The sequence below is a fragment of the Lynx rufus genome, unplaced genomic scaffold (assembly GCF_022079265.1).
Source record: "Lynx rufus isolate CCGP_SWC_20201006 ecotype Redwood Valley unplaced genomic scaffold, mLynRuf1.p SCAF_1, whole genome shotgun sequence".
NCBI lineage: Eukaryota > Metazoa > Chordata > Mammalia > Carnivora > Felidae > Lynx > Lynx rufus.
In genome coordinates this window covers 111,522,553-111,541,661 of record NW_025814823.1, presented here as the reverse complement: position 1 = coordinate 111,541,661, position 19,109 = coordinate 111,522,553, and the positions used below count along the sequence as shown (strand labels likewise).

General features: G+C 39.0%; 1 protein-coding gene across 5 annotated transcripts; it reads right to left on the bottom strand.

Annotated features, from left to right (window-relative positions):
- Window positions 1–1,897: 1,897 nt before the first annotated feature.
- Window positions 1,898–12,722, bottom strand: CUNH5orf24 (chromosome unknown C5orf24 homolog). Of its 5 annotated transcripts, XR_006962880.1 has the most exons (5): window positions 12,506–12,722; window positions 6,784–7,213; window positions 4,954–5,026; window positions 3,788–3,839; window positions 1,898–2,010 (listed from the first exon to the last, which is right to left on the bottom strand). XR_006962880.1 is itself a non-coding variant. In XM_047084856.1 (4 exons), exons 2-3 carry the CDS (start codon window positions 7,208–7,210, stop codon window positions 4,986–4,988), a joined length of 468 nt encoding a protein of 155 aa, XP_046940812.1. In that variant the 5' UTR covers window positions 7,211–7,213; window positions 12,506–12,722; the 3' UTR covers window positions 1,898–2,010; window positions 4,954–4,985. The 5 variants fall into 5 exon arrangements, 3 of the variants coding, with proteins under 3 accessions (XP_046940812.1, XP_046940801.1, XP_046940789.1); XR_006962879.1 differs by having other exon boundaries at window positions 3,788–5,026; XM_047084856.1 differs by lacking the exon at window positions 3,788–3,839.
- Window positions 12,723–19,109: the final 6,387 nt, after the last annotated feature.

Below are 19,109 nucleotides of genomic sequence, written 5' to 3'. Positions count from 1 at the left end.
AAGGACTAAAGATTTTAAGAGTAGTGAAAAAACAAATTACAGAGAAAACAACAACAAAAAAGGCTCACTTTTTCTGTCACTCTCCTTGCTAAGAAGCTACTTCACAGCCCCTAGGTTCTCACAAGAGAATGGCTACTGGCATGGAGACAAAATGTATAGTTTTTCCAGAGTGACATTTATCTTAGTGCCAGTACAAAAATACCTACTACTAAAAGCAGAACCCCATTAAAATTTTTTTCCAATGGTGAGGGCACCTGGGTGGCTCAGTCACTTAAGTGTCCGACTTCTGCTCGGGTCATGATCTCACAGATTGTGGGTCCGAGCTCCCCATCAGAATCTGTGCTGACAGCTCAGAGCCTGGAGCCTGCTTTGGATTCTGTGTCTCCCTCTCTGCCCCTCCCCCCTCCTCCCCTGCCTGGACTCTGTCTCAAAAATAAACATTAAAAAAAATTAAAAAAAATTTTTTTCCAATAGTGAGTAGAAGGTAGTGGTTAAGAGCCGCAGCCTTGCATGGGTTGATGCTCTCTACCACTTACTCGGTGTACAATTCTGGGTAAATTATTTAACTTCCATAGGATTCAAGTTTGTTTTTTTTTAATTTGCTTTTAATTTTTTTTTTTAAATCTTTATTTATTTTGAGAGAGAGACAGAGTGTGAGCAGGGGAGGAGCAGAGAGAGAGGGAGACACAGACCCGAAGCAGGCTCCAGGTCCTGAGCGGTCAGCACAGAGCCCAACGTGGGGCTCGAACTCACAAACCGTGAGATCATGACCTGAACCAAAGTCAGACGCTCAACCGAATGCACCACCCAGGCGCCCGTTTTTCTTTTTAAACCAGTGAAAGGGGTATTCCAATTCCTTTGACATCATTCAATAAAACTGCAGTGATTTAATAAAAGCAGGTAAAGTGTTTATTATTTATGCCAAGTACTATAATAAAACCATTATTGTTGTACCCTATTATTATTTTTACTCCAATGGGGTTTTGTGTTTTGATTTTTAGAAAACATTTATGGTTGGCATTAATTTTGAAGCAACTATCCTTTAAGGGTGACGTTTATCACCAAAAAGGCTACGTTGTAGTGTATTCTGTTTGCCAACGGCTCACCTCTGGCATTTGTGAGTCACTTTACCTGTGCTACTTACTCTAAACACTCTTACAGAAATCAGGCATGAAAATCCACATGTACTTCACAAGATACCGGTGATGCACATTTTGAAACAGGACAGAGTGATGATGAAACCTTCATAAACCGAGAACAACGAAATCTGGGTGCTAAGAATGGAAAATGTATAGTGGCAGCAGACCTCCTTTCATTCTACTAGGACATTCTTAGCAGAACTGTAATATTTTACAATTGTTCCAAAATTCATGCTTCTATGTTGTCATACAACGATCAAATGCCAATTGATTTCTATTTTCCTAAAGGTTGTTTGCGATTCTCACACACCATTGGCAACTAATGGGATCAAATCCACAAGTGTGTTAATAATATTCAAGGTATAAATTCTGGGGGGGTAAATGGAGACTTCCTTCTCTTCAATCTACAAATCTTAACTGGCTGGCTTTTTCAACTGAAAAGGACACTGATTTGCTTTCTGACAACTGACAGAAAATGAGAATTTTGACAAGTATAATTACAATGAACAAGTGAGTTTTTACTGTAAAACTCTCATAAAGATCTACAGAAAACATGGTAAAGACACAGTGAATAACTAAGTAATCCTTTGAGCCATTGAAATAATCCAGTACGATGGTGTAGATCTCTTCCTAGATTAGGACCGGTACACCTAATCACCAGCACACTCTCATGTAGATGTCAGAGTGCTTCAACAATGTGAGGAAAAGCACACACCAAAAAATGCTTTCAAGTATGATTTGAAGAATATCTAATACAATTCAAAAGCACAAAACAGCCATCATTTATTCAGGTTTTGAAATTCAACTTCAAATTTCATCTGTTGTTTCCTATTCCAATTTATCCTTCTAAATGAAGGGTCAGCAAATTTTCCTGTAAAGGAATAATCAGAAATATTTTAGGCTTTGTTGGCCTTATGACATAACTACTCAGCTCCGCCACTCTATTACAAAAGCAGACTTAGACAATCTGTAAACAAACAATGGCTATTCCAGTAAAACTTTATTTACAAGAACAGGCAGTAGGCCTTAGTTTGCCAACTTGTGTTCTAGATGATCTGCAGGCTTTGAAGAAACTAAAAAGGTAATTATATGTTCAAAAAATCAGGGGAAAGTGTTTTCCTTTCATATCTCCAATATTTACAAAATATGCACATGCTGTTCTCCCTAAGGTGAACATTAAAACAACAATAAATTAGCCATGTTTAATACCTGAAATTTTTTAAACTAAAAAGATCAACAATACTCAAATGTAAATATAAGCCTTTGGTATAACTATTAGCCTGCTGTATTTTAACAATGGGAAGAAAAAGCAAAGAATATTGAGATCCATTTAGAAATCAGGATTTTAAATTACAAAAATATAAATACTTCTATTTTGAGAAAAAGAAAAGCACAGAGGTAACATTTCAGAAAGCACACCTAAGAAAATACAAGATCACAGCCATGATAAAGGTGTATGATTTACCATTCTTTTACTTGATAAATACTGTGCTAATAAAGCAGTAAACGTAGTTGGTTTTAAAGTAATGACTTTATTAATAAATATACATCCATATGATGATGTAGATACGAATCATGAACACTACTCCATTCCCATACACATAATTGCACACGAGTAGCTCAAGTTCATGGACATAAAAACATACACAGTATCTATTCAGACTTTTTACAGCAGAGGACAACGTGCTTATATCAGTTAATTGGTAATTATTTTCTCTGTAATTATATGTGGAAAAAGGAAACTGTGAAACTTAAAGAATCAAAGTGGTCTGATTACTATAAATCACACACTTGATTTACTATAGCATTAAATTTTCCCAAAATTAAATACAATGTATGTGAGAGCACAGATTTATCTATTTGGGGGGAGGAGGAGGGAAAAGCAAAGGAAAGATTTAGATACATCCTAGAGTTCAGAGCATATAGTTAAGCTATAATAAAAACAAAAATATAATAGCATCAAAATATTTTATGTCCAAGGAAAAAAATGTTTTGAACAACTGTTGTGAATGTTTATATTATAAAGGGACCATAAAATTTTACTGCATATAGAGACAATGACTGACAGAGCAGCAGTTATTGTCAACATCCCCTGAATTCTTCTTTTAAAGCTTCTTAGAATAGAAAGTTTTTTTTTTTGTTTTTTTTTTTTCTTTAGCTCATACACTGGTTTTTCTTACACTGGCTGGATCACCTTTAACCTAATAAATGGATCCAGATAACTGTTTTTTCCTCCTTAACTCAAAGAAACTCTATTACTTCAAGCAACTATTACATGTAAATTCACACAAACATCAGTTTGGAATGAATATTACTTTTATTACTTTAACAGAGATTTCCTTAAAAAGTAAATAAAAAATATCAAGAATATTTTAGTCTAAATGAACACTGATTTAAAAAATGTCCCCAAATATTAAAAACTAATCAGATGCTTATTTTCTTCCAATACATTGTGCCAATATTTTTAAAATATCCAGTGCAAAACTCCAAAGATAGTATCAAAATCATCCCATACTAAAGATCAGTTATGCAAGGTTTATCTGTGAAAAAAATGAAAACTTCATCTGTATTAGCTGCTTATTTGTTAATATGATAATAAATAAGGCATGTTAAAATATTTTTCAAAGAAAAAAGGAAAGCAAACTTACTTGAATAGCAGATCATTTTCTGATCAACAGTTATAATATAGAATAGTGAAACCTATTTTGTGAAGAGAGAATTATACAATATAAAATTAGCAATTTACCTTTCAAGAAACAATCACACAGTTGGAAGAAAAGGCCAGTTTTCCCCAACTGATTATATTAAAGTATAGGCAATTGTTTAACATGCTATTTCAGTGTTTATCATGACAAGACAGTGTTACAAAAGATGCACGATGTAGTCTTTATAGAGAAGTAAAAATATTGTGTGTTTTAAGACTTCATTCATGTTATCACTCTATGTCCATTCTCTTCAGCATGGTACCAATAAACTGTTCACAAGGAGAAAAGGAAGTGTAATCAGGAGATGCTCACCACCATACAGCTCTAATACTCCAGGTAAATGGTTACCTGAACAGAAAAATCCAGCATTCTAAACAATGTTAACCATTCACAACTGTAGCCATTCGCCTCTTTTTTTCCTGGGACATAACTCCTGATATTAATAAACACTGTTATGAACAGAATTCCTTTAGTTGTTTTCACCATTTCATTAACATGTATACAAAATTCATTATACAATAATACACCTGCTTTATCTTCTGACACACAGCACAGCACCACTGAGTAGATGTGCTGGAGAATGGGGCAAAGGGCAGGGGAATCAACGAAGCAAAGGGCATAGAGAAAGGGAAGGGTATGTACAACAAATCAGGGATAAAAATAAACTGAAAGGGAAATGTCAAATGGACACAGTATAAAACAACATATAACCAAATCCTTGATAGTGATATATAGGTAGAACATTTAAACAACTGTTTTCAGGAACTCAAAAGAGGATTTCTAAGCAGCCAACTGCTGAACATCATCTTGAGAAAGAGCTAAATGACAGATACGTATCACAAAAGTGGATAGATGAACACAGGAATAAAGATGTAAGCATTTGTGTGTGTCAGAAGGTATACTGTTCTGAGTAAATTATTAAAAAGTTTTCTATTTTAAGCTTCTGTAAGGAGAAACTCTTGTAGCAATTTAGCTGCCAGAATGTTAGAACTGATTATATAGTCATCCACTATTGTTCTCTAGGGTTTGTGCAAAGCTAAAATTGATGAGGTCACTGTCTTAGATGCCAGTGCACACAAAGTCCCCACATACAATGCAACACCTCTTACTGTAAAGAGCAGCATAAGTCCAGCTCATTGTGTCAGGCATCACTGGAACACCTGAAGGCTTGCTGCTTTTTTCCTGATAAAAAAGGTATGAAACATGACATCCATTTGCAATCAGAGTTTGCATTAACTGAGAGCAAGCCCAAACAACACAAGATGTGCCCTTTTAAAGTTGTCATTATTTTAAAAGTTTTTGGGTCCTGCAAATCTACATTATAATCTCAAAGGCATTTAAAATCACAAATACATACATTGTAACTTTAAAGTTCATTGGATTTTTTTTCCAAATCTGAAGTTTATAATAGTTTATTTTATTTAGAACAAACTCAGAATAAATAAAATGTATATTAACAAAGAATGTTACTTTCAGCAAGGGGAGAGGAGAGATTTTCTTCTATCCCTACCATACACACCTACCCAGTATTTTTTTTCTTTTCTATCTTTTTCTAAAGCAAACATTGTTGGAAAAAATTTTCTTTTGGATGAAGTGGTCTTACCGAAGCCACTGTTAGACTTTTAATTAAACTAACCAACATATTTTTACACGTTTCATGCATAGATGGATTCCGACAGATTTCTTAATATTTGGGTTCTGACAGTCAGAAAACTGCATTTTGTTTTTACCAGTTTTAGACTCTACCTTCAATTTGTGTCCTTTGGTAGATAGAAACCTGAAACCACAGTAAGTGCTAATGCAATGGGACAATTTCTTGGTAAAAAACAAAAAGAAACAAAAACAAAAAAAAACAAACTACAAAACATTTTGAATAAATGAACATTAATAAATGTTTTAAGTATAATGCTTTAAAACTAAATATAATGAAAGGCAAAATGTAGTGACTACGGCTACATGCACACCTTAAGAATGATTCTTTCTCTATTATATTAAATATGCTATTCTCAGAATGCATTATATTTCACCAGAAATGTAATGTGCAGTTTTTATTAAAAAGTTTAATTTTTCGGTAAATATGAATTGTTTGTAGTGTTTGGTATATATACTCTTAGGCAATTAAAAAATACACAACATATCACTGCTGGAAGGCAAACACTAAAGAATTCTTTTAGGAATAATGGTTAAATCAATCAATACCATGTAAATCAATAAAACAAAATAAATAAGTTTCTGCTGTTTAAACCTAGAACATTAAAGTAAGATTTTTAACATCTGAAGTCTGTGTAAATGCAAAAGCATACAAATATCTGTGTCCTGTCTCATGAAAAGAAATGTTACAAAAACTCACAGCCATTACCTCAAGTAATCCTGAATCATTAGTTTGCTTTGTTCCATCAGTTAAAAATACCTTAGATATTATTTTTAATATATTGTAGGCTTACTTCACGAATATGAAAAATTGTTTCAGTTGTTTAGCACATAAAACATCGATGCAGAATGGCCTAAAAGTAGTAATGACGTATGAGACACAACCATAACCATAACTCTAAAGGAAAAGCAAAAATGACAGTTAGGTATTACACTTGAACCTATATACAAACACAACGCCACTGCTCATGCCCTGAGGGCACCTGTGAGCAACCGGCAGTTTCTGAGCAAAAGCAGGAAAACAAATCAAATGGGAAAACAAATTGGGAAAGCCCAGGCTACAAAATCATGTATGTCAAAATAAAACCAAGAAGCTTTGGGATTATTCACAACCTTCCTTCTAAACCTGGCCCTCCTTTCCTCCTTCATTCACTCATTGGGTGGCTTGACTTCACTGCTAGTTTCCTCTACCCCATGAACTGCTCTGCCGTGCATCATAGGGTAAGGAAAAGCTGCTGTGCCACAGCCATAACCAAGATCGGCAAGACGGGATAGAGCTTTAATGCTACCTGGAGGTCTCCCTGGGCTGACTTTGTATCCTGCAGCTTTAGTTGTACCCAAAGGTCTGCCTGGACTTGTCTTAAATCCAGCTGCTTTGGTGGTTCCCAGGGGTCTGCCTGTGCTGGTACGGTATCCTGCGGATTTGGTGGTTCCTGAAGGTCGGCCACGTTTACCGGATCGGTTGAGATTTTTCTTTTTCTTTAGTTCATCTTTTATCTCTAGACTTCTGCCACTTGTAGTCTGCAAGTGTGTTTCATTTAATGGGTCTTGCCTCTGACAAGCCATTGGCTTGTGGCTGACTGTGTGGCTATATTTGCTTTGCTGGGAGGAATATATGTCAAACTGATCGGCAGCTCTCATGGCATCTTCACTGAGGCAGGAAGGTTTGCCAGGCCCACAGAAAGCCGGATTACTGCTGGCAACAGGATGCATCATTTTCTAGCAAAAACAAGACAAATATGCATAAATACACATATATAAATATATACCTGTATGACAGCATTCAGTGGTATTGAAAATAGTCTGTCTTCCAAGAGCTATGCAGGCTCCCTAAAATTAGGCTGACAGGCAGGACTCCAGACCACTTATAAACAAACACACATCAGCAGATTCAAAGATAAACTTGTTTTCCTCAATTTAATCAAGGGTATGGAGATATGTCATATAAGGTAACTGAACTCTAATACTCAACTCAAATATAATACATTAGTAGCCATATGTTTCTCTGGTTAGGAAATGGAAAAATGGCAAGCAAAGAATAAATGTATTATATTTTATTGGCTTTTTGCTTCTAGATTATGAAACCCTGAAAGGATAACAACAAACACAAGAACTTTTATTAACATGATTCTTTTTCTCATTTGCCTAACATTTTTAGAATGTGTCTTATTGGCCTTTTATTTCTCACATATACACTTCTGATCTGGCTACAATTTCCACAAGACACTTCCTCATTATAATTTATTACTGATATATAATCCTTAGTGTGTGCTACACTTTACAAAACACAGAAATGTGTCAAGCAAAGAATCTCTCGAGGTACTGACTCCCTTTAAACTAATCTATCCTCCCACCCCCAAAAAACCAACCAACCAAAAAAACTAATCTATCCAAACAGGAGGCAGTACCAATATAAAAGGTGAATAAAGGTTTCCATTAGCTAAACTCAGTCAACATTTATACAACTGAGACTTATACTACAAAAATATGGGTAACAATCATAACAAAATACTTCCTATTTTGAAGGTATAGTTATCAAGACCAAAAGTTCAAAGTGTAAACACTGCTTTCTCTCTGATCATAAATATGCATGGATCTTCTTCTCTTACAAGAGCCCTGTGACTAATTAACAGTCTAATCTCTGTTTTGTCTTGAGGACATCCCTGTGATTTTTTTCTCTTTATACAGGATAGATTATAACCACCACTGTAACAAACCAGCCCTTAACAGCCATATCATTTAGACACACAGAAAATGAGTTTATAGAGACTAAAGTATTATATTTCAATAAGGTAAGAAAATAAATCTATGGGTTCCACTCAGATTTAGAAAAAGAATCACAGGTATATAGTAAGGTCTAGCCCCCAAGTTGTTAGATGTTAGCCTGTACCATACATGTAAAAGTGGACCAAAACTTCAGTTATGAAGGCAGAAAGAAATGGGAATCAAGTCACAGAAGTAAATTCTGTTAAATCACAAAATATCTGCTGAAAATCAACAGATAACAGAACTACTGGGCAGCTGGCTTAAAGCCTTAACTAGAAAGGAAGAGTATCTACAGTGACAAGCTAGTTGTTTATGACAGAAGCCTTACGGACTTGAGATCATAAATCAAGATTGAGTTAAACACAAATATAAGAAGAAATAATTCTTCACTCAATCCCAAGGATATAATCAAAAAGAGGTTATTAATTATCACCTCACCAGCTCAAATTCTAGGTTCAGGTCAGAAATAAAGGGAGATCATCAAGATGTGTTCCAAATGTAGTAATATTAGGTGAAAGTTAACAGTTTTTGAGCATTTTCTAGGTGGCAGGTGGTAAGTTTGGCACTTGGCACATCATCTGATTTAATCCTCACCACAACTCTGAGGAACATACTATTATTAGTTCTATTTTACAGAAAATGAGGAATTTTTAGCTACTTGCCAAGGTCACACATTAGGAAATGGTAAAGTCAAACAGGAATTCAGATAATCTGACATGAGAACCAACAATTTCAGCATAATACACAACTATATCCAGCTATCTCAGTAACAGCACTATCATTTGGGTCATATAATTCTTGCGGGGGAGGAAGGTGTCCTGTGTATTTTAAGATACTTATTACAGCATCCCTGGTCTCTACCCACTAGATGTCAGTAACTATACCCTCTTCTTCCTAACAATTTGACAATCCAAAGTTTCTCCATACCGTGCCAATATTCTCTGGGGGGGGCAAAACCCACCCCCTACCATGAGCATCACCCAGCTATATTAAAATGAAAACAGAAAACCCATTTTAAAATATTCCTGTTTAAGTTCTTATTCACCTCTTTAGCTTATACCTCTGCAAAAATCCACAAAATCTTTCTGTTAAGAACATTTACAAAGTCAAACATTTGTTTTCAAATTGAAAAAAAGCTAATGCTGGCAGATGTGAAGGGACTAACCGCATTCCTTTCCCCTTCAAGTTATAAACTAATTGAGAAATATAAACAGGAATTAGATAGGAATCGAAGTACTAGTTTACTGCCAATAAAGTTGGACTAGAGACCACAGGCAAATACAAAGAGAAACAAAGACCTCTCAGCAGAAGATTTTAAGAGAAAAAGTGACCCCCTTTTCAATTTTACTATCCAGAAATCACCCTGCTGGAAAGAAAGCCCTAGTAAAAAGAGGTAGAAAGGTATAAGTTCTCTTACACAAGTAGCACTGCCAGTAAAGGAAGAAAATGTTTTCTTTCCTACAGTCTATTTCAATGCTTTACAGTTCATACCTTTTAAGTTCCTAATCATTAATTTACCAAAGCCTTTCCTCTGGATCTTACTTCCCTTAACTTTACCTTTTCTTAATGTATCAGAACAGTCGCTATATATTAACATTCAGGATATAGAGTCTCAGTTTACATTACAATAGGCTTTCAACGGCAAGATGCTACCATATATCTTCTACTCAGATATCAATCAACATGGAAGCAAAATACACTATTTAAAAAGTAGACCTGTAGGGGCTCCTGGGTGGCTCAGTCAGTTGAGCATCCGACTGTGGCTCAGGTCATGATCTCACGATCAGTGGGTTCCAGCCCAGAGTCAGGCTCTGTGCTGACAGCTCAGAGCCTGAAGCCTACTTCACATTTTGTGTCTTCCTCTCTCTCAGCCCCTCGCACACTCCCACAGTCAGTCAGTCTCTTTCTCTCTCTCTCTGTCTCTCAAAGTAAACATTAGAAAAAATTTTTTTAAACAATGTGGTCGTCTGGATGGCTCAGTCCATGAAGCATCTGACTCTTGATTTAGGCTCGGGTTGTGATCTCACAGTTTGTGGGATCCAGCCCTACACCGGACTCCACACTGTCAGTGTGCCAGCCTGCTTGGGATTCTGTCTCTCTGCCCTGACCGTGCATGCACACTCTCTCTCAAAATAAGTAAATAAAGTTAAAAAAAATAAAGCATCCTTCTACAATTCCTTTAATCTTCTCGGGGAATTTAGGCATTTGGTTTGTATTATGTTAATTTACTTCTGACACAGCCCACATTTATTGAGAGCCAACTCAATGCAAAACACTATTCTAAGTGCTAGGACACAAACAGGAGTGAAGCTGTTTATCCCAATGGAAAGACAATGAGACACTGACTTAAGGAACATTTTTTTTTCATGTTTATTTATTTTTGAGAGAGAGAGAGAGAGAGAGAGAGAGAGAGATGTGTGCGCGCGAGCAGGGGAGGGGCAAAGAGAGAGGGAGACACAGAATCTGAAGCAGGCTCCAAGCTCTGAGCTGTCAGCACAGAGCTGGATAGGGGGCCCAAACTCACCAACCTCAGATACCATGACCTGAGCCAAGTCGGACGCTTAACTAACTGAGCCACCGAGGCTCCCCTTAAAGAACATTTCTAAAGGCAAGTCTTCTATATGTTCTGTATTTGCCATTCCTGCTACTGTCAAGAAATCAGTACAGTATTCTGCTTACTCAATAACTGATTAGGAAGTTGGACAAGAAATTTACTATGACAGTTACTGATGTAAATAGTTAAAAAGGAAAGAGTTAAAATCAATCCTTTCTACTTTTGATTTCAGCCTTTTAAGATGGGAATCAACAGCATTAGATCTTTGTGTGCATAATCATCTACACACATACACACAAAGAACATACATGTTTTTATGCAGTATTTAGGTATACAGGCGTTAATTAATCCTACACTTAATAATGTCTCCTACTTTGACTTCAGGACTTGTCACCATATTGTTCTTTCTTGTAAGGTTCTTCCCATACTATTGTACAGAGTTCAATGGAAGTATGCAGGGCATATTTCTTAAAAGAACCAGAATGAATACATTTCTAGAAAGTTCAATACAAAGTTTGGACTGAACGAAAGCCAAGAATAACAGAATGGAATGTGTAGACTATCAAAGGTTAACTGCCTTTTAAAATGGTTCACTGAATATATGGGAGTCAACTAAGAGCTTCTATATATTTTAACTGTACCTAAATTAGAATTTTTAAAGCACACACTAAAACTTGCTATCTTTAAGTTGTTTTATCATGTTTAAACCCGAAAGTCCTTGGGTGAGCAGTTCTTTATGAAAGAATTCCTTTCCCTTCTCTTGAATGTGGCAGTCATTACTGCCAACATAAAGAACTCTAACTATTTTTAGTAGCTTCACAAAGCTTTAGTGAAGCTTTCTAAACATGGAGAAAAATCTTCCTTTCAAGAAATCCAAGTTCTGCTCTCTTCCAAAGATCAAACATCACATAATTCTCAGAGATCTCTTTCACGCCATTTGGGTTGTAACAATTATACAGAATCATATATGTTTTTATAATTATAAATTGAAGTCCACTTGTGACCCGCGTCACTCAGAATGTCTATTCAGCTAAAACCAAAACAAATGCCAAAGCCATGCATCCTGTCCCACCACGGAAAGTTCTGTTACTAGGACAGATCATAAATAACAGCATTCTTTGTCTTCTTTCTACCCCTTAGTTGTGCCCCACGGCGCAGTTTCCCCGCTGTCAGAATCCTTATCTGACTTGGAAGTGTTTAGAAATGTATTAGCAGTTGTGCTCAAAAGCGATTATTAATGCATTAGCGAGAACAACTTTGCAAGACACATGTCCACACTAGAGAAAGAGTCCTGAATCCTCCAATAATCAAAATTCATAGCCCGCTCTCCGTGCACTTGGGAGTTCCGCAAGCTGAAGTCCACAGGCCACTGCATCTAGATGTCTCCATCTCGAAGCCGGCCGACTTCAATTTAAAGGGGCTCAGGAAGGACCGCTAATTCCGACCTCTCAAAGAAAAGAAAAGGTGACCCCTCCCCCCTGCCGCAGGAGGCATTTCCCCCAATAATGGCTCCACGCCGAGGGACGAACAGACTACGTCCGGGGCCCCTCCTCTCGCTTCGGGCTAGGCCAGAGCCCCTCCTCAGACGTGGGTCGGAGACCCCTTCGCCGCCCAGAGCTCCCGCCCTTCTGAGCTCCCGCCGCCCAGACTCTGCTCCGAGCCAGACTGACAAACCCCGCGCGCCCACCTACCTCAGTCGCTGGTAGCCCGGCCCCTCAGCGCGCCCAGAGGTTGCCCATCAGCTAGGAGCCTCACGCCCGCGCTGCTCCCTTCCTAGCCCGCCGCCTCTGCACTACGCGAAAAGCCCAAGCGAGAGGGGCAGGCAGCTAGGGCGGTGGCGGCGAAGTGGACGCTGGCTTCCAGCTCCCGCCGCAGCCACCACTCCGGATTCTGCCCCAAACGCAGCAGGAAGAGGCCGCCACAGCCCAGTACTGCGAAGGGAGGCGTGCGCGAGCTCGCAAGAATCGCGCACGCACACGCACACGCACACGCACACGCACACGCACACGCACACGCACACGCACACGCACATCGCGAGACCCAGTCTCCCGCCGACGACCAGCACGCAGGCTCGGGAAGGGTAGCCGGCAGAGCCAGGCTGCGCTTGCGCGCCGTGGGGCCGAACAGGAGGCGGTGGTGCTTAGGACCGCGCAGGTCTGGCTGTGGTTCAGGCCCAGAGCTGTAGATGAGCTGGAGACCCACCGGAAGGGATGCAGCTTCCTTACAGGATTTTCATCGCGATTCCAAGTAGATGTTAGAACTACTACTTGACCCCATTTCTCAGATTAAAGGACTACTAAGTGATGGAGTCATGATTTGAACCCTGCTGCCTTGTTCCAAAAAGCGTGCCTTTAATTAATTGTGGCAAAAAGATGAATGCCTAATTGTGTTAGGTGCTGTCTAAAGCATGTTACAAGGGCTCAGCTTCTGCCCTTTAGCTGCTTATGGATGGGTAGAATGAGACCACCTAACAAAATGGGGAATATTCAAATAAGATGAGTTTGGGGCCTCAGACCTAGGGCCATGTGATCATGAAAAGCATTTTGTGGGACATCCTATACTTTTAAAAAAGTTTTTTGGGACGCCTGGGTGGCGCAGTCGGTTAAGCGTCCGACTTCAGCCAGGTCACGATCTCGCGGTCCGTGAGTTCGAGCCCCGCGTCGGGCTCTGGGCTGATGGCTCAGAGCCTGGAGCCTGTTTCCGATTCTGTGTCTCCCTCTCTCTCTGCCCCTCCCCCGTTCATGCTCTGTCTCTCTCTGTCCCAAAAAATAAATAAATGTTGAAAAAAAATAAAAATAAAAAAGTTTTTTACACTCAAGACCAGAATTGCCATATTCTTCATTCCATTATCACAGGAAGGGATGGGACAAGTAGTTTGCTTTCAAAATCCTCCCCCCCCCTTTATGAAATTTCTGATAGATCAGTCCCCCCTATACAGGACAATTAGCAAAAGGGATTAATTTCCCCAGTTCTTCCTGCTGTGAATTCAGAAAGGAGAGGATCCAGTAACAAAGGCTGCTGAGAAGACATTTTATTTAGTAGTGCAAAGAGACTAGAGGTGGTGCCTTTCCTTTTGGACTATGCAACGAAGACTGTTTGAGGAGGTAATTCTCTGCACGGAATTTTACCTTGAGCACAGCACTTGGCCAGGTGCTGTTGCCAGGAGGAAAGGAGGAAAATTTTCCTGGGTGAACACACAAACCAGGAGGAAAACCAAATATAATACATAAAACAGGCAAGCCCATTCATTTTCTAGCAGGCATAGTTATGTAACAAGATTCTAAATATTCTCATTACTTCTATAAAATACTAGAAAACAAAACTGATTATACCGGTATAATGAGTTTAATATACTGATTATATATTGCTCATATATAAAAAGGAAAATATGAAGGGTGCCTGGGTTGTTCAGTCAGTTAAACCTCTCCCACTCTTTTTTTTTTAAATTTTTTAAAATGTTTATTTGTTTTTGAGAAAGAGCATGAGAGAGAGAAGTGGCCGAGAGAGAGAGACACAGAATCCAAAGCAGGCTCCAGGCTCTAAGCTGTCAGCACAGAGCCCGATGCAGGACTTGAACCACCAGCCGTGGGATCATGACCTGAGCTGAAGTCAGAGGATTAACCGACTAAGCCACCCAGGCACCCCAAACCTCCCACTCTTGATTTCAGCTCAGGTCTTGATCTCACCGTCAGAGTTCAAGCTCCGTGTTGGGTTCTGCGCTCCGGATAAAGCCTACTTAAAAAAAAAAAAAAAAAAATGTACACAGATTTGAGGACATATTAAGTAACTTTCCAGAAAACATTAGGCAAGTCTTCTCTACTCAAGTCTTCTTTTTTTACTTGAAGTGGAATTTCATAATGCATTGTAGCACTCCCATACCATATCATGACCATTCCAGATCCCTAATTACATTTTTGTGTGGAATGGCATTTGTACATAAAACCACTTAAAAAACAAACTTTCAGGGGGTGCCTGGGTGGCTCAGTTGGTTAAGTGTCTGACCCTCGATTTCCCCTTGGGCACCGGTCCCAGAGTCACGGGATCAAGCTTCACACGGAGTGTGGTGTGGAGCCTGCTTAAGATTCTGTCTGCCCCTCTCCCTGGATCCTACTCTCTCTTTTAAAAACAAAGAAAACAATCAAATTCTCATACAAAAAAGGTCAGATGATTTGCAGACCCAAAGGACAGATAGCTGGAATAACAGATGAAGTCATTCCTGGGTATCAATGCCTTTCTGCTACTTGTGTCCTATAGTACCTTGGGCAAGTCACTGCTCTTCTCAGGAGTTGTCATTTATGTGAAATGAAAACAATGTCCTCCTTACAGGGATAAGGAATGAAGGTAGCTAATGGGTAAAGATAGATGTGGATTTATGTTTTTGTTTTTTTAACTTTTTGTGTTCTTTAAGAGAGACAGCGAGCCAGGGAGAGAAACAGAGGGGGAGAGAGAAATCTTAACCAGGCTCCACACTCAGCTTGGAGCAAGATGTAGGGCTCAATCCCACGACCCTGCAATCATATCCTAAGCTTAAATCAAGAGTCTGCCGTTTAACTGAGTGAGCCACTCAGGCACCCTGATAGATGTGGATTCAAATCCCAGGTCTGCCACTTATTAGCTGTATGACTCTGAACAAGCAACTAGTCAACTCAACATGTACTTACTGAATGCAAGGTCCTGGGGATATAGGACTAATATGGTCTCTGACCTCAGGGAGTTTACATTCTGGTGAGGTAGACAAAAATACAAGCAGATAATCAAAATTGTTAACTGCTGATCTGTCATTTTGAGAATCATCTCAGAAATTATGAGGTGCCGCAGTACACACAGATAAAACATGGTCCTGAACGTAGAGGCTTTTTCAAGAGCAGAGCCATTTATCATCACTTCACGTTCAAGAAAATCATACCTTTAAATGTCACACTCTTTAACTTATCTCCCAACATTTCTTCAAAAGTATATACCCTTGAAATACAATTTGGACGCAACTCAACATTCTTCATTCCTTCATTCAGCCTGACGCAGGGTAGGCCACATCATATAAACAAACCACCAACTTATAAGATTTTCGAATGATAAATGGTAGCTGTACACATACATAAGGAAAGCCATAAAAGTAGTATTTGTTTAGAGCTGGGAACTAGCTGCCTCTAGAGACCACTGAACTGGGGCAACAAGGGTTCCTAAGTACTTTCACTTAAACTGAAAGATACACATAGAAAAATGAATCTCACTTCATAGATTTTAGTTTATCAGTAGCCATGGACTGTCCTTGCTAGCTATATGGCTTACAGCAGTATTCAAAGTAATAGCAATATTGAAAGAGAGCATAAGAAAACCCACACTAATTCACCCATGTTAGACAATAGTACTAACATTTATTGGATGCTTACCATATGCCAGGCACTATCTTTGTATGTTTTAAATGTTCTATTTAGAGAGGAGTGCCTGGGTGGCTCAGTCAGTTAAGCGTCTATCTTCTGCTCAGGTCATGATCTCAGTTTGTGGGTTTGAGCCTGGCATCGGGCTCTCTCTTGACAGCTCAGAGCCTGGGTCCTGGAGCCTGCTTCAGATTCTATGTCTCCTCTCTCTCTGCCCCTCTCCCGCACGCACGTGCACACACACGCATGCACACACTTTCCCTCTCTCTCTAAAATAAACATTGTTTAAAAAATTTAAATGTTCTATTTCACCTCATGCTTACAACTCTAAGATAGGTATTTTCACATCCCATTTACATATGAAAAAGCAGACATTTTAAAACATTTAAGCAACCATGGCCAATGGCTGTTCAAATACCCCCAATACAGTAAATTTATGTATAATTATGTCTATGTACAGTTGTACCAATATTGTAACCAGTATATTTAAACACAATATGTCATGACACTTTTTTTTTAAGTTTATGATTTTTCATAGAGAGCCCTAGTGGAAGAGGGGCACAGAGAGAAGAAAAGGGAGAATCCCAAACAGGCTCCACATTGTTAGCACAGAGCCCGACATGGGGCTTGATCCCACAAGCCATGAGATCAAGACCCGAGCCAAAATCAAGAGTCAGATGCTCAAATGAATGAGCCACCCAGGCACCCCATGAAACAATATATTATAAAAGCTACTAAAATTTTTTTAAGAAGAAACACAAATAGCTTTAGTATTTTCTTCCTGCTTTCCAAATACATGTCCCACTTTGGAGATCAGAGTGAAAATCCAAGAGCAAAACAAAGTGAAGATTTTCAGTAGTTTTCAAACTTGAATGTGTATCACAGAATCCTACCACCCCAGACACACTTAAATAGCAGCACTAGACCCCTAAATATTTAGAACTTGTGCTCTTTTTGAAGCTCCCAGGCATTCACTCACCTGCTCTTTCATTGAGCTTTCCAAACTGGAGACTTGGGCCCTGGGCTGGCTCAGGGGATAGGGAAGACTCATTTTGCAAAAGTCTACAATACAGTTCTGGGAGTCTCAGCTCACAGAAGACTCTCTCAGGCAAAGGCAAGGAGAGAAAATGCTGCCTTCAAGTATTCTGGACTTGCTGGACCCCCATAGCTGAGAGCCTGCTAGGAATTCAGAAATAAAGGCCATGGACACTTTAATATGCAAGGCTGCTAAAAAGTGCCTGGAGTTGACAAGCTGCTAAAAACCCATCTATTATTAAGTGCCAAGTTAAAATGATATGCTTTTTCTGTGGACAAAGAGCCATTTTTCCATTGTGAATCTTCACATAGTCTTTTTTCCATAATAGGCAAAATTGAAAAGAGTCTAATATTCAAAACATGGACTATCAGTTATCCACATATTAAAAATGTTTAGGAACTTCTTCCTTCTGAAACTCTAGCTTTTACAGTAGTCCTCATAATATCTCAGAGGGTAACTGAGCTCCAGTTCCCTAAAGGGGTTAAAACTTTTATTATTTTTTCTTTCAAATTCACCCCCCTCCCCCGCCAAGGTTAATGCAAAATTAGAATTTCTTTTTAAAGGATACAGCTTCAAAATCATGAAGTCCTATAACCTGAAGCCATATTTGGAAGAGAATAAGGTCAAGAAAAATAATCAAAAGTAAATTCCTCAGGGCGCCTGGCTGGCTCAGTCGGTGGAGCATGCAACTCTTGATCTAAGAACTGTGAGTTCAAGCTCCGCATTGGGTGTAGATTACTTAAAAATCAAATCTTTAAAAAAAAAAAAAAAAAAAAAAAGGAAATTCCTTGCCAGTCATGTGATTTGGTAGTATGCACTTACCTATACATCCAGCTAAGCCAGAAGGTACTTTAAAAGTGAGACCACTGATATTGTAGGGATTTTGCAAGAAAATGTTTGTTTACAATTTTTCTTCACATTTCTACCTGAATTCCTGCCTGAGGAAATTGTAAGTTGATATGGGGCAAGACAGGGAGGAGGGGAAGACCTTCAAATACCTGCAATTGGTAACACTAGAAAATCTTTACCTAGTGAGGGAACTGTACCATCTTTAGCTCTGGAGAGCTCACCTAAGAAGAGAACATATGGAAAATATTAAGATGGTGATTATACTCCCAAGCTAAACGTCCAACTCCAGTGAGATTTTATTAAGGTTTTCTGATGATTTCATCACCTAAACTGAATAAAAAGCTAAGACATCCCCTCTACTCCTCCACATATATTCACTCTCTTTCTCTTTATATTTACACATTCATCTCTTTTTTTAAGGTTTTTTTTTTTTTAATTTTATATTTGAGAGAGAAACAGGGTACAATGCAAATAGGGGAGGGGCAAAGAGACGGAGAAAGAATCTGAAGCAGGCTCCAGGCTCCGAGCTGTCAGCACAGAGCCTGATGCGGAGCTTGAACTCATGAGCAGTGAGATAACGACCAGAGCCAAAGTCTGACTAGCGCTTAACTGACTGACCCACCCAGGTGCCCCAACACACCCATCTTTTTAAAGCTTAACTTCAGCTTTTCAATGCCAGAAGCAGAAGGCATGAGAAAATGCCAGTAGATTCCAATTCTGACATAAAACTATGTACCAAACTGTGAAGAAATGGGAGCTCCAGATTCAAATCTAAGAGGAAGCATAAGATCTCAAGGATCACACTGGGCTAAGCTACTTACAATTCTTGCCTGCTACAAGAGCTTATTAGCATACAGGAGCACCTGGGTGGCTCACCTGAGCGTCCCAACTTCAGCTCAGGTCATGATCTCAGGGTTTCTGAGTTTGAGCCCCACACTGGGCTCGCTGCAGTCAGCCTGTCAGTGCAGAGCCCACTTTGGATCCTCTGTCCACCCCCCACCCCCGGCCCCTGCCCCTCCCACAGTTGCATTC